The sequence below is a fragment of the Doryrhamphus excisus genome, chromosome 20, assembly GCF_030265055.1.
Source record: "Doryrhamphus excisus isolate RoL2022-K1 chromosome 20, RoL_Dexc_1.0, whole genome shotgun sequence".
In the NCBI taxonomy this organism is placed as follows: domain Eukaryota; kingdom Metazoa; phylum Chordata; class Actinopteri; order Syngnathiformes; family Syngnathidae; genus Doryrhamphus; species Doryrhamphus excisus.
In genome coordinates, this window is record NC_080485.1 from 16,513,963 (window position 1) to 16,528,228 (window position 14,266).

The window sequence follows — 14,266 nt, forward strand, 5'->3', positions numbered from 1 at the left end:
CATCCAAAGAAGAATGCTCTGTTTGAGTGTCACTCGAACCTTCTGCCCCGCCAATGACCTCGACTACATCCTTGGCAGACCCTCGCTCTTCCAAACGCGTCCACGGCCCAACAAGAATGTGCTTCTGTCCTCCACTGTTTCAGCTTCATTTCCTCTCAATTCTCCCATCGAGGGCCGCTCATCATGCGGCTTCTCTCATTCTTTGCGAGTCCCTATTCACGGACTCCAGAGTGAAAGAGAAATGCCCCTCTGCCCGGAGAAAACAAGGATGAGTGGCTATTCAGTGAGGGATGTGCTGGGAAAAGGGCGACGGATTGTTTGGGAAATGCGGGTCAGGAGAGAGTTGGGATATCATGGAAAGACGTAAAAGAGCAGCTCATAATGGTATCCGATTAAGGAATGGAAGGGATGAAATCCGGTACAGTATTCCCGCTGCAAAAAAACAACTCCATCCCATTTCATTGATTAGGTTAGAAATCCTAACAAGCAGGAAGTTAGAAACAGGGACCCTTGCAGTGTTTAGGTGAATATCACAGTGATTATGGTTATCGAGCTTTTTCAAGGGCAAGGAATCATATTTCCATACTTCCAACTTGAGTGTGATAATTATTGAAATATCTGCCAAAAAAGACCAAGGTATGACTCCATTTCAGTTATTTTCATTGGTTAGCATTTTGAATTGTCCAGTGCTTCGATTGGTGTCAACTTCCATATTTACTTTAGGAATAATAAAATAATTATAATAAATAATAATTATTATATAATAATAATTATAATAAAACAATTATTATAAAAAGAAAATCAAGCACACACACAGTAAAAAATGCAGTAAAATTGGTTTAAAAATTGGTTACCACATACACTATCAATGTAATGGTTGGATTATTTGAATATAGAGAATAATAACTTGCATTGATTTTTACTTGGAAGCTTCATACATAACTTGAATTTGATTCATATTTATATGTATATATATATATATACTGTATCGGAACCCATCAAATACTTTCTTAAATAAAATAAAGCATTTTTGTGGCAAAATATTCAGTGACAAAGACAGTAACAGTAAAAACAGTAGAGTAAGATATCCAAAGTATGTCTAATTCATATTTCATATTCTCCGTGGTTCTTTCAGGTATGAAGTCATTAGTTTTTTTGTCGCGCATGAATATCGGCCTCGCACGTTCTTGCGAGGCAAAACTGCACATTGAATGATTTGAACACCAGCGAATGATGAATTGAATCGCGTGCGTCATAGCTGACATGAGCGAAACACGATCCACCCGTCACTCACACGCGACATCTCTGACAGGTTAAGCCCTTAATGGAGCACATTTGACTGGTTAATCCAACGCTGGAACATCCGTCTTGTCTCGCTGGTGGAAAGGTCATGCAGAGCTTTCCTTCAACTTTAACTATTCTTCTCATCTTCGCCTCCGACCCCCACATGCTGGGGGCCCTCATCATTGGCTTCTTAGCCGTCACCCGCATGAGGAGGTGTCAAGTCTACCTGTCTGAACAGCAACCCCCCGCCCCCCATCGCCTGACCCACGGATAGCCCTCGGGGACATTAATTATAGACCAGTCGGACTTGTTGAGAGGAAAGAGACAGTCAGACAGAGGCAAGAGGAGAGCGAGACGGAGCGGGATGAGATAAATATGGCGATGTTGTTACAGCACCTGTCACATCCCAATCACCCAATCCTGCCGCACTGGGGGTGTGGGGGTGGGGGGAGGGGGGGTCACGCCGAGGCTTCACTTGATCGGGTTTCGCATTCGTCACCGGGGTTGTTTGCAGGTACGCTTTTGTCATCCTGTAAGGACTTGGGGCATGGACCGTAGGGTGGCCAGTTGAGACCTACGAGGGACCACCGTGGAGGAACCGGATGCTTCCGTAGACCTACTAAGATCCTACCGCCTCCATCTGCCTTGTGTACATTCTGGGTAGGACTGACTCTCCCGAGTTAGTTACATGGAGTGGGACTTGATCCTAAAGTTTGACTCCAGGTTTGACTCCAGGAGTTAAACTGACTCACAAAGCCCAATGTATTCTATAGGAATCGCCATTGCAACGTTAGGACAGTCAAGCCTGCAGGCCAAAGTGCGTTGGGCCCGATCGCGCAGTATCAATAACATCAATAAATATTATCCAATATACAGCAAAATATACAGTAAAGTGTACAACCATTCTTATTAAAAGTGACAGATTCAGATTCAAAGTAACTGTATACTACTAAAATTGACATTGCCTTAAATCCAATCCAAAATGGCCGTACAAAATAGAACCTAAAGAGGCATAAGATCGTCGTAAGAGATAATGATCACGTCAATGATCATCACAAAGCATGCTGGGAAATGCGTAATCCGCCGACATGATTTGCTCACCGGGTGGTTTTGAAATGGATCAATCAAAAAAAAAAAAAAAAAAAGTAATAATTTTTTCTGGGTACATGATACCATACAGCATCCATATCAAACTTGCGCGGGCCGCACTAACATTAAACTTTCATATCAAGGCGGGGCCCTCAAAATAGTGTCCTGCGGGCCACATTTGGCCCGCGGGCCGCGTGTTTGAGACCCCTGGTGTATATAAAATAGTATGTATTTTCAGTTGAAAGAAATACATGGGAAAAAAAATACAAAAAAATGAAATGGATCAATTATCTGAGCTATTTTTAACGTTATGGGATGTTTCCGTGTGACATCATAATTGCCTCTTAGGAGCCCGATAACTCTTGGCTTCCGTGCTTGGGCTGCTGCCCCCGCAACCTGACCTCGGATAAGCCAGACAAGATGGATGTATGGAGTTTTATTCTCATCCGGACTCTAGCATGACTTATAGTTTACATTCTCCGGGGTCGTTTCCGCGTAATCCGGCTAGGAAAGTCGCTAAGAAAGTCGCCAACAATGCCGAGCGTCAACGTGAGGAAAAGGACAGAAGCGTCCATCTATGGTAATTTGACATTTCTGTTCCAGCGTCTCCCTCTGAACCTCCGCCGAGTGATCACAGCAATCTGTCCAAACAAATGGCTCCTTTTGCGCATTACCGTGCCAGATTAGACGACTCGGCCATTCGATTCCCCCGCTGTCTCGACAGCTCCTGTTCCTAATGGACCGAGCGGGGCGTGGGGGGGGGGTGTGGCTTTCACAAAACAGCGCGAGGTCAACGCGTCTGAAGGTTACCCCTGTCGGCGAATCTAAATAAATAACATTCAGGTGCGCTACTCTCTGTCAGCGAGCGTCTTAATGATGCCAAGTTAACACAGACTAAATAACAGCGTCTCCCACGCGCTGACAGCCTCAGAAATAATTGACCGCCGCGCTCCCAACACAGACGCAGCAGGAAGAGAATTCAATCCTGCACCTGACAGAACCTATTGAGCATGTCACCACATTTTGCATTATACACGCGGCATTGTCAGGTCGCAGGGGATGGGAGGGGTGTGAGGGGGGGGGATGCGGCCTCCCGCGAGCTATCTGCGACCGCATCTCTGAGGCAGGCTAAATTACCTGGCTCTCCGTAATACGCTCTTGTTGACTAATTTCCTGACAGCCCCATAAGAAAAGTCTCATATTTACTCTCTGTCAAAACATGACAAAGTGTTTTGCGTTTTTTTTTTTTGTGCGTGTCACGATGCTTGGCGGCGCTCGCAGCCAATATCCCCCCCCCGCTCGCCGTCTATAATTCCACGCGTGCAAACACTCGCTTGGAAATGAACCAACGTCAACCCTATCAGGCCGGGTGTCGTTTCGTTCGCAAGTTAGAGCGACGTGCTGCTGTTGTTACACTCTTTATTATTTTCTCTCCATATTACAAAATAGTAACATGATAAAGTATATATAGGTACTCGTACAACTATTATGACATACCTGATTTTGGGTCTTATTTAGTGTGATTGTGATATTGAATTTTTATTTATGCATTATTTGTATGCATGCCGTTATGCATCAAATCCTTGAATCAATTCCTCTAAAAGAAACTTTGTACATGTATTCATCTCGCAATTGATCCATCTGCTTATCCTCACTAGGGTATGCTGGAGCCTATCCCAGCTGTCTTTGGGCGAAAAGCAGGGTACCCCCTGGACTGGTGGCCAGCCAATGGCAGGACAAAACATTTGTGTCAAAGTGAAATGTATCTTTATAAAAATGTCTGGTTTTCGCCCTTTTTTAGTTGGGAACTGATATTTTCCTGAAACGTACTTATGTTCTACTTCTGTTTACTAAAGAACTGAAAAAGGTAGAACTCAACTTTTTTCAAGACAGGTTCCACGTTTACATAGCCGTGGAAGACAATGATGTGTGTGCCTTGAAAGATCAGCTACCACGGCCGGTGGTGAAGGGGTTGAAGGAGTTAACGACCGTTCCCAGCGTGAGACCATTTGAGAAGCCTTGGTGTCAACACAATGTGGCGTTCGTCAAAGCAACTTGTTGGGCATGCCCCCCCCCCCCCCAACAAATAAAAGCTGGACTATTGTCAGCTGAAAAGCAACAAAAGAGAACTTTATCATGCCGTGTGTCATTTCATCCACAAGTTCCCATGCCGAGCATCGTAGCGCCGCGGGGAGGCCGCCCGTTCCGAGCAGACATAAACTCCCATTATGCGTGTGACCCCCGTACATTGAGGTGCACACATACAGTATATAAGATCCTGTCATGTTGTTGTTGTACATGTGTAAATCATTCACACGCTCTTACAAAAAGTGGCTCCTGCAACAAAAGGCTCACCTCGCCAACAAGGTCACGGCGGAAACATAATCCCGCCGCTCACAAAGCCGAGGTTTACCTGCCAGTGATCGGCGGCGGAAGATGACAATAGCGCCGTGTTGGCGTGACGACCGCCTTTACCAGGCAGGGACATCCACGCCGAACAACACCCGTCTTTTAGCGCCAGGGTCTCTTTGAAAGTCCGGGCCGGCGCGGCCTGTCACGGACCGGACAATGACAGTAGGCGGAAACGCTAGCATTCATTACACCAAGTATAAATAGTGTAATCTATCAGCCCCGTCAATCAGGATGATTGATTATGGCGTGTCAGGGAGGAGAGTGACACATTAGAAAAGTTTGCTTAACAATGCCTGTAGCCGGTGCGGGGCGGCTGCCACCCAGCCCAGTGATTAATGTGTTGTCAGGCTGTAATCCCACACCCACGCCTAATGAGGCAAGAATTTATCATCTCGGGCGGAGTGGCAGATGTCAGGGAGGAAAAGAATCCAAGTGGCTGGAAACAATATCCCCCCAGCGCCCCCGCCCCCATTCTTTCTAGCCAGTGTTTGACATGTGTGACAAGCTCTTAAAACCACAAAGACCGCCTGCAAAAGCACAAACTTCAGCACGGGGACGCTCGGGAAAGTTGCTGCACGAACACTCCGGCACGTTCAATGCTCAGCAGCGTGCAACAACTGGTGGAGTGGGAAGGGATTCGAGTACCCAGTAGAGAACCACGCTGACATTAGCAGCAAGCTAATGTCAAGGTCCATCTGCTGTCATGAATGAACACGTGAAGGAACGCTGTTGGTCGTTTACACTTGGCCCAGGGGGGGCCACGTAGTGAGAAATGAAATTAATATGCTAATGTCAGCATGCTAAAATGAAAGGATGCCGTCAATATGCTAATGTTAGCATGGTAGCATGGATGTAGCAAGAACGGTGGAAATTTTGGATGGATGGATGCATAGGTGGGTGGATGAATGGATGGATGGATGGTGGATGGATAGATGGATGGATGAATGGGTGGCTGCGTGGATGGATGCATGAGTGGGTGGATGGATGCGTGGATGGATGGATGAATGCGTGTATGAATGGATGGGTGGATGGATGGATGCATGGGTGGATGGATGGGTGGATGGATGGATGGCTGGATGGACGGACGAGTGGATGGATGCAAGGGTGGGTGGATGGATGGATGATGGATGGATGGATGCATGGGTGGCTGGATGGATGGATGGGTGGATAATGGATGGATGGCTGGATGGATGGTGGATGGATGGGTGGGTGGATGAGTAGATGGATGGATGCATAGGTGGCTGCATGGGTGGGTGGATGGATGGATGATGGATGGATGGTGGATGGGTGGGTGGATGAGTAGATGGATGGATGCATGGGTGGCTGGATGGATGATGGATGGATGGTGGACGGATGGGTGGGTGGATGAGTAGATGGATGGATGCATGGGTGGCTGGATGGATGATGGATGGATGGTGGATGGATGGGTGGGTGGATGAGTAGATGGATGCATGGGTGGCTGGATGGATGGATGGATGAAGTTTTACAGCAAACCACCCTTAAAGGGGTAAAGCCAAAGTAGAAACGGGTTGATTGGTGTGAAGCATCCTTGAACTCGGCCATGAACATCTGCATGTCATCAACAACAACAGCTTTAGTTGAATTACAGGATAAAAATCTCCAGCAATGTTGGGAAGGGAGGATGATCACCGCAGTCAAGTTCAAAGCGGAGCGAGCGCTGAGCCGCTGATTAACGTCAGCTGAGAGATGGCAACTGATGCAAAGTTTGCTTTAATTCTTTGGAAAGTAGCGGGGGGGGGGGGGGGGGGGGGGGGTAGAGACACCCAGCCAGCTGTCTCTCATTAGCTAGCAGCATCTTCTTGTCACCGCGGAGACCAACGGGGGAGGATTAGCTGTGATTTGGGCTGATAGGCTAACGCGCTGGGACGCTGTGGAAGTTCATCGCTAAACGCATCATTTGATTAGAGAGAAATTGAAGAGACTGTCAACGTGAAGGCGTATGTACGTGCAACCTGTTCTGTTGTGCTAACGGGTCCATAAAGAAAACATATTTACAATTGGGGAAATATTTTTATGAAGTTGGCTGAGTCGTTGATTCAGAGACAAAAAGACCACAGAGTCAAGCTGATGCAGATGGAAGATGGAACTTCAGTATCCAAATTGTGACATGCTGACTTTTCCAGCTCATGGAACCTCACTCCATGAACCTGAAGAATCATGACAAACTTTTTAGTGTTGGCCATGTTGGGCACGCAGCCAGGAGATCTGAGGTGGAACGTCGGTGTGGGGTTCGCATGGGGGGTCTCCCCATGCATATTAGTTCTCCGGGAACTCCACTTGTTCGCAGAATAAGGAGCGTTCAAGTGAACGTGAGCATCAACGACCCCAGTGAGGATAATCAACATAAAAAATGAACCTTTCTATCCTGGGGAGCCTCACTATAATTTTAAGAAGTACCTCCAAGTTATTTTTTTGGTAAAAGTTTGTGAAAATATACTAAAGCATCTTGTGTATTAAATCCTTTTCACTTCAACTGCATCGGTGAAGCCTTCTACCTTGTTGTGCTACGTAACATGTGGTTTGTCCAATGATGGGTGGCTTCCATGACGATGGGCCAACCTCGGCCTGTTTGCGTGGAGACGCGACAACAACAGATACTTGACCACAGAGGCGTTTCCTCTCCTCAAGCGGACGTCAGCAGAAGGGGAGGAAAATCACTTGATGCAACAAAACTACTTGAGCGCCTCCTCAAAGTCCTTCGCGAAGGGCCTGTTTGTTTTTCTGCTCCGAGCCGAGCCAAAAAGGAAGAGTTCATCTATCATTTTGGCTGGCGAGAGTTGCGCCTGACACCCGGGCGGTGCACCCCCCCAGCCTCCAGCCTTTGAAGAGGAGCCATAAATCAATCTGTGTGCTATTACTTCACATTAATTGTGCTTTAAAAAAGTTTTACGGGGTGTTTATGATATGCTCAGGGTGGATGATTTATGTGGAGTGTGAGTCACTCCCTCTAATTGCTGTTGTTTTCCTTGCTGGTGACCCCGCCGTGACCCCTCGTCTTGAGCTGCCAAAGCCCTCCCGACGCTGCACTGGTCCAAACAGGCTTCATGGGAGATGTTATTAAATAAGTGCATGCAAACACGCACGCACGCACACACGCAGAGGAGCGGCGTGGCAACCCACAATAACCTGAGAATGCGCGTTGCCGGGAAATATCGGACGCGAGTTCAACTGTCCTGCAAACTAAACACGTCCCGGCAATTACACGCAGCTGGGCAGGAAGTGATGCAGCTAACAGATAAGACGGCGAGTCAACATAAAGCAGACCGCACTCAAATTAGCCCGTATCACTTATTCATACGTCATCTTTTCTATACATTTATTATATTCTACATACTTTTATATTCACATAAAATAGCATAAAAATATCAACAAGCTAACTATGATTGAATATTTTTGAAATGACCGAATGCAAACATGCAAACTTAGTCAAGTTGAAAAATGTTTACTTTGAATGAAACTGTTATTGTTTTCAATTAGGAGTATACATACGGCATATGAACTATACATTTGATGCATACACATCTAGTGATGAATAATAAACATAATAATATCCTCCCAAATGTGAACCAAGAAGTACAGTTAAGCTGCCATATTGTCTGTTCTACTACAAAATAGCAGGGTAATACAAAAAAAGCAACATGTTGCTCTGATTGAAAATATAACATTAATAATTTTAGCCAAAAATATATTGATTTTTTTTTTTAGCCTAAATGAAGCATTTTCAAACATTGACGTCAAATCCAAATTTAAGATGCATTCAAGTGTTGATGTCGTGATGTAGTATTCTACACCGGTCACTAGGTGTCAGTAATGTTCCATTGATGAGACAGACACCGCAGGAAGTACGCTGTCAATGCTAAGGTCTAAATGTGATTATCTCTTATGTCTACTATATTGGGTAAAGGAGTTTAAATGCGACTATAGGGCTGTTATTTAAAATCTAGAGGGCTTTAATAATGTTAAAAACTTATTTAGAGGGTGGTAAACCAGTAAACAGGTTTTCCGTGCTCCAACTCCAAAACCGTTCCATTTATAGATAAGGACTCCTACTTGGTGGAAATCCACTTGTCATGGTCTTGGAAGCAATGAAGCGCCACCAAGGAGGGATTAGTGCCCATAAATGTTGAAGCTAAACGTAAGTGTGGGTCTGAGGGAGGAGGCCAGTTTCTCATTTGGGTTTTGGGAAGTGGTGGTTAAACTGTGGCGCACGGCTGAGTCAAAGAGCAAATAAAGTCGCTTCTGCAAGTAATGCCTCGGCTTCTATTTCCTTGCCAGCGTTTTCTCTCTCTGAGGACACGTTTGTTCGGTAAAACGATTCAACAAACGCTCCCAAGGCGCATCCTCAAAACGCTGCATTACCCGCCATTTGTTAGCTTTGGACAACTCAGAACTCTGCAGGAGCCGAGCTGAACGTGGCAACTCTACTTTTGTGATTTGGGAGGCAGGACAGCCTGGTCCTGCCCCCCCCCACACCTCCACCTAAAACCCCACAATCATGTATTCCATAATGCACCATTGTGGGTCGGCAACCAAGCCGCCAATCGTACATTTAGACGGACTTCCTTTTGCTTCAAACTTAATATGAGCTGCTGTCTGCTGTAAAACAAGAGGAAAAAAAAAAGCTCCACTTTGAGAACTTTCCTGGCGCTGTCAATGTCGATTCCCGCGAAGAAGCCGCGTGCCGAGCCTCGTGGGGCCCGAGCCCCGGCTCCAGCCACCCTGGAGTCTGTTTTGCATTGTATGCAGGAGAAGGTGTCACCGGGAAAATAATACTTCATGTTTAACACTTGTTACGTTTTGCTTTGTTGGGGAACGCTGGTGCGTTTGATCTTCTGGTTCGCCATCATCCCAACCCCAAGTGGGTCAGGGTGGTCTCAGCCAGCTTGCAAGGCAGACCCCATGTGAACGCAACGCCCCCCAAGACGCAGACCGCTGTTGTGTAAAATGTGTGACAAGTCATGTCTGCTCTTACGAAGTCCATTTTAGAAGCTTTTGATGAAATCTAAGCTGGTAAAAATATCAGAATATAAAAGCCCCCCAAGCCCCCCCATGCCCCCCAGGGCTGCCATTTACAATTGAATTAAGAGAGGAGTAGATACAAGCAATTAGCTGCCAACAAAGCTTCAGCCGAGTCCAATCAATTATGACTTCTGGCGGAGAGACGGGGCAATCGAGTGTAAACTTCCCTTTTTACCGTCTACCAAATACTGTACAGAGTCGACACGGTGGACGAGTGGTTAGCATGTGGGACACACAGTCAGGAGATGGGAAGACCTGGGTTGGAATCTCCGCTTGGGCATCTCCGTGTGGAGTTTGCATGTTCTCTCCGTGTGTGCGTGGGTTTCATGCACGTTAGCTTCCTTGGACGATAAGCGGCATAGAAAATGATGATATGGAATATTCGACACTGCATCAATCCCTAACACGGGCTCCTGTAACGCACGCCAAGACTCAACTCTAAACCTCCAATGTCACTTCCTTTTCTCTTATGACGTCTACTATATTAGGTAATAGGAGTGCAGAAGTGACTATAGGGGTGTTATTTCACGTCTAGAGGGCTCTAATCGTGTTAAAACTTGTATCCGTACACCAACTACATATTTAGGAAATGTCAGTGGTGCCCAAGTGTCGGTGTTATGGTTTTATTTCAGTACGCCGGGCGCTCCCGTTCACACGGCTTATAAAAGCAGAACATCCGTGTTTGAACAGACCAGGCTGGTTTAAGCCGGCGCTTTTGCAACGGAGCATCCCCGGGTGAAGGGAGGCTAGCGGGAAGGGAGCCAGAAAGGCAACCACTCGTACAGTATTTTCCAAAAGCAGAGTCCACGAGGGCCCTATGTGGTTTATCACCATAACCTCCAAGTTCTCATCGGGAATTATCACATTACGGCATTCCAACACGCCCAATTTCCCAAAATACAGCTCAAGGCTTTTCCACCCTGAGTCAGCTTCACGTTGTGGCTTTTGGAACGCACTTCAATCACGTCCTCGCTGGCTTTTGGGGGTTTTCGGTTTATTATAGGCATCCTATAGTTTTTGCTCCTCTGTTTTGTCTTTGTTTTGCTTAAGTACAAAGTAAAAAAGAAAAACCCTCACACCATTGAAAGCAGACTTTCACGTCTGGAGGAAGTCTTTTTAGGCAAGCGAGGGTTTGTCCTTCCTGCTATTTTAGGAAATAAAACTAAACTTTGGAAAATAAAACAAATGGGTACGTTTCATTTCCTTTGGGGATTGATGGACTCTACGTGGAAGTAAATGGAATTGTCCCTTGGAATGTTGGGGTTGGATCATCGCTATATGAAGTTTTCAGTCAGGAATGAATGAATGAATGATGGCTGGGAGACTTTGGTCTACTGGTCCAAACACACAAGTCATACAACACACAACACACAACACACAACACATGTCATGGCACTGCGGTCACTAGGTGGCAGTAGTGACACAAAATATTGAAACATTAGCTTACATGACGTTAGCTTAACACTGATGAAGCCACGACATGTCCCACATCATCTCCTTACTTTCTGTGTGGAAGTGGTATACTTGTATACATTTATACAATACATTTGAGGCTAACTTGTTAGCATGCTAGCTTGTTAGCTCATTAGCCGTAGCAAGCCGCCGTCTTGAGTCGCAGCAGTTGCAATGTAAACAACAACTAATAGGAGTGTAAAGGTGACTGCGGGGGGTTACGTCATATCTACATGGCTCTAATCATGTTAAATATCGTATTTAGAAAGTCCAAAAGGTTTTCTATATTCCGTTCAGGAATATTGAATCCTTTGTGGAAATTCACTTCTCCGGGTCAGGTCGGGTCAACCGCCATAAATGAGTTAAAAACCCCTTTAATCGTCTTCTCTCTCCACGATATATCTGACCTGCCTCTCCATTGGGCAGGGGTCTGCAACCCGTGGCTCCGGACCTGCATGCGGCTCTTCAGCCTCCTCATTGCGGCTCCCTTCATAATACTCCAATATCTTAGCACAAAACTCAGACTTTCTGGAGGACTGTGAATGCCTCCTGGCCGAATTCTGACTGGTGATTGGCCGAGCGGGAGGAAGCTGGGAGGAGCAGGCGTTTGTTTACTGAGACGTGACAGATGTCTTTTCTCCCCGCATTAAGCTAACAATTCAAATCTCCACCCAAAAAGCAAACATCATGAAGAAAATAGTTTTTCCTTCTGCTGATTCTGATTCCTTTGGCGACGTTGGCATAGCGATGTTGGCATAGCGATGTTGGCATAGCGACGCCATACGCTTGAAGGATTGGTGGTTTGACGGCGGTTAGCGTGTTGTTTTTACACTAGCAGTAAAAAGCTTTAGCCATCCGAGTCCTTTTAGTTCGAAAAGGACAAGAAGTGGACTTTGGCGCTCCTGCTGACGTGTCGTGCTAAAGGAAGCGTGGTGCGCTCACGCAGCTGCAGAAGCATGCGGCGCGCTTGTAGCTACACCAGGCAATTAGACTCCCCTCAGAGGAGGATGAGAGCTAGCTTGTTTACAAGTAAACAAGCGAGTGCAAAGACCATCCTTTCCACACTCAGAGGACAAAGCTTTTAAACGACATCAATGGCGGTGGTGTATGTTTCCCTAGCAAGCCAGACAGCTAATTATTATGGTCGCTAATGAGGCAAACGCTACACGCGGTGTACTAGGAGAGCCTTCCCCTCTGTAAGAGGCGCAAAAGCAAGCATGAGTGTCTAATTATGCCATCATCGCAGGCCGCTCTCCCGCTCAGACGCTGTTAATTGGTTGCCTGCACCATTGGCGAGCTCACAAATCACCCGATGATGTGGACAATAAGAGCTGGGAGGTACTCACGCCTCATCGAGTCTGCAAAAAGTTGACACATCACATCTCATCTACCTCATGACAAATGGCACGGAAAGGCCCACGGCGTCTGCGCACTTTGTGCAGCCCGGGCTAATGAGGAATAGTGGGAACGCAGCCCAAGACTGAAACGTAGAAATAAATATACGCGCACGCACACGCACGCACGCAGGAATAAAGCCGGAGTGCAGCGGGAAGTCGACACGTCTTCATCAAAGCTGTAACCTTTTACTTTGCATCAGGAATAAATAATCATATACCGCTTGTTCAAAGACGCCGAGACAAAGACGCACGCGTGGTGTCAGCCGGCATCACTAATTACCTCGCCTTTCGTCTCAGACGCGCTGACAAGTTATGTAAATAAAATCTCATAAAGACACTCCAGCCTGCCGGCGTCGCTGTAGAGGTCCCCGCTTTCCTCTGACATCGAGCGGATGAACAGCCTTTTCACGCCGTCTCGCAAATGCGCCGCGCGGAGGTTAAACTATTTCTGTGTTTGGTGAGCGAGTCACCGCAACGCCGAAACACGCCGCGACTGAAACGCTACCTTCTGCTGGAGCCCTTTGCAACCCAAATTTTCGACTTGTCGTCTTATATTTGGTGACTTTTCCCATATAAGACGTTCCTGAATTAGGGCCTTCAACTAAGGATCGTCTTACTTGAATCGGATCTGTTGTCCAAGGTCGACGGGCTGTCCGATGTTGTTGCTGTTTGTGACGACGCAGTCCAAAATACCGTCACAAGTCGGCCATTTTATTCACCAAAGACGCACATGAGCAAGGACATGCACGGCCTGGGCGGTGTTAGCTAGTAGGGCGACATCCTCAACGGTATCGACTCTTATCAGCATCGCTAATGAAGTTCTGACCGATATCGGATCATCATGATCATTGTCTTACATTCAGGGAAAACTGAGTTGTTAAATAGCTAAGAAATAAAGTAGTACAAATATAATGATACTATATGTTTCATTGAAAGTCTTAGTATTTTTGGGTTTCCAAAACATGGCCTGTCTAGCTTGCAAAGGTTAAGACGCAACAACAAAGCGTGGCTAAACGTTCCATGACCTCCCAATGAGATGCCATGGAGTCAAGGCAAGCGAGATGACGGCCGGTTACGAGAGAAGCTCTAATTAGCGTCGGCCCAAAAGCAGAGCAGGAGGGCTAATGAAGCCGCCGTGCACGTGAGCTGTCACGCCAATCGCCAGCCACGTCACGCTCGCCGACACAAGCCCGAGCGGACAGCCGCCCGTCGTCTTTGATCTGGGCTCATGCATACGGAATCAGGTCAGCCCGTGGTCACACTCGCTTACACGCACGCACACGTGCACAGTCCGAGGACCCTCCTAGCTGGAGGCTGAGGGTGGAGGAAAGGAAGGATGCAGGCGGCAGGTCGTGGTTGACTTACGGTGCCGGACTTGGGCTTGACCACCTTCATGAATTCTCCTCTGACTCCAGCCTCCATGGCTTCCTTCCGGGTGACCTTCCTGGTGTCCAAGAACTTCAGCCTGGGCAACTTGTGCAGAACAAAATACCTGCAAAAACAAGTCATTTTTCATATCAGCTGTTTATATTAATTATTCATATTCAGGCGTTTCAGAACAATTTTTCAACACTTTTCGTATTATACTGTCT

General features: G+C 46.7%; 1 protein-coding gene across 5 annotated transcripts in view; it reads right to left on the reverse strand.

The window, feature by feature from the left end:
• The window catches only part of LOC131107844 (leucine-rich melanocyte differentiation-associated protein-like), a 267,408-nt gene that overhangs the window by 64,545 nt on the left and 188,597 nt on the right, over nucleotides 1-14,266 (reverse strand). For all 5 annotated transcript variants that reach the window (XM_058058241.1, XM_058058240.1, XM_058058242.1 and 2 more), the window contains one exon: nucleotides 14,040-14,166. In XM_058058241.1, coding sequence (XP_057914224.1) covers nucleotides 14,040-14,166 — 127 coding nt within the window. The remainder of the gene's footprint in view (nucleotides 1-14,039; nucleotides 14,167-14,266) is intronic.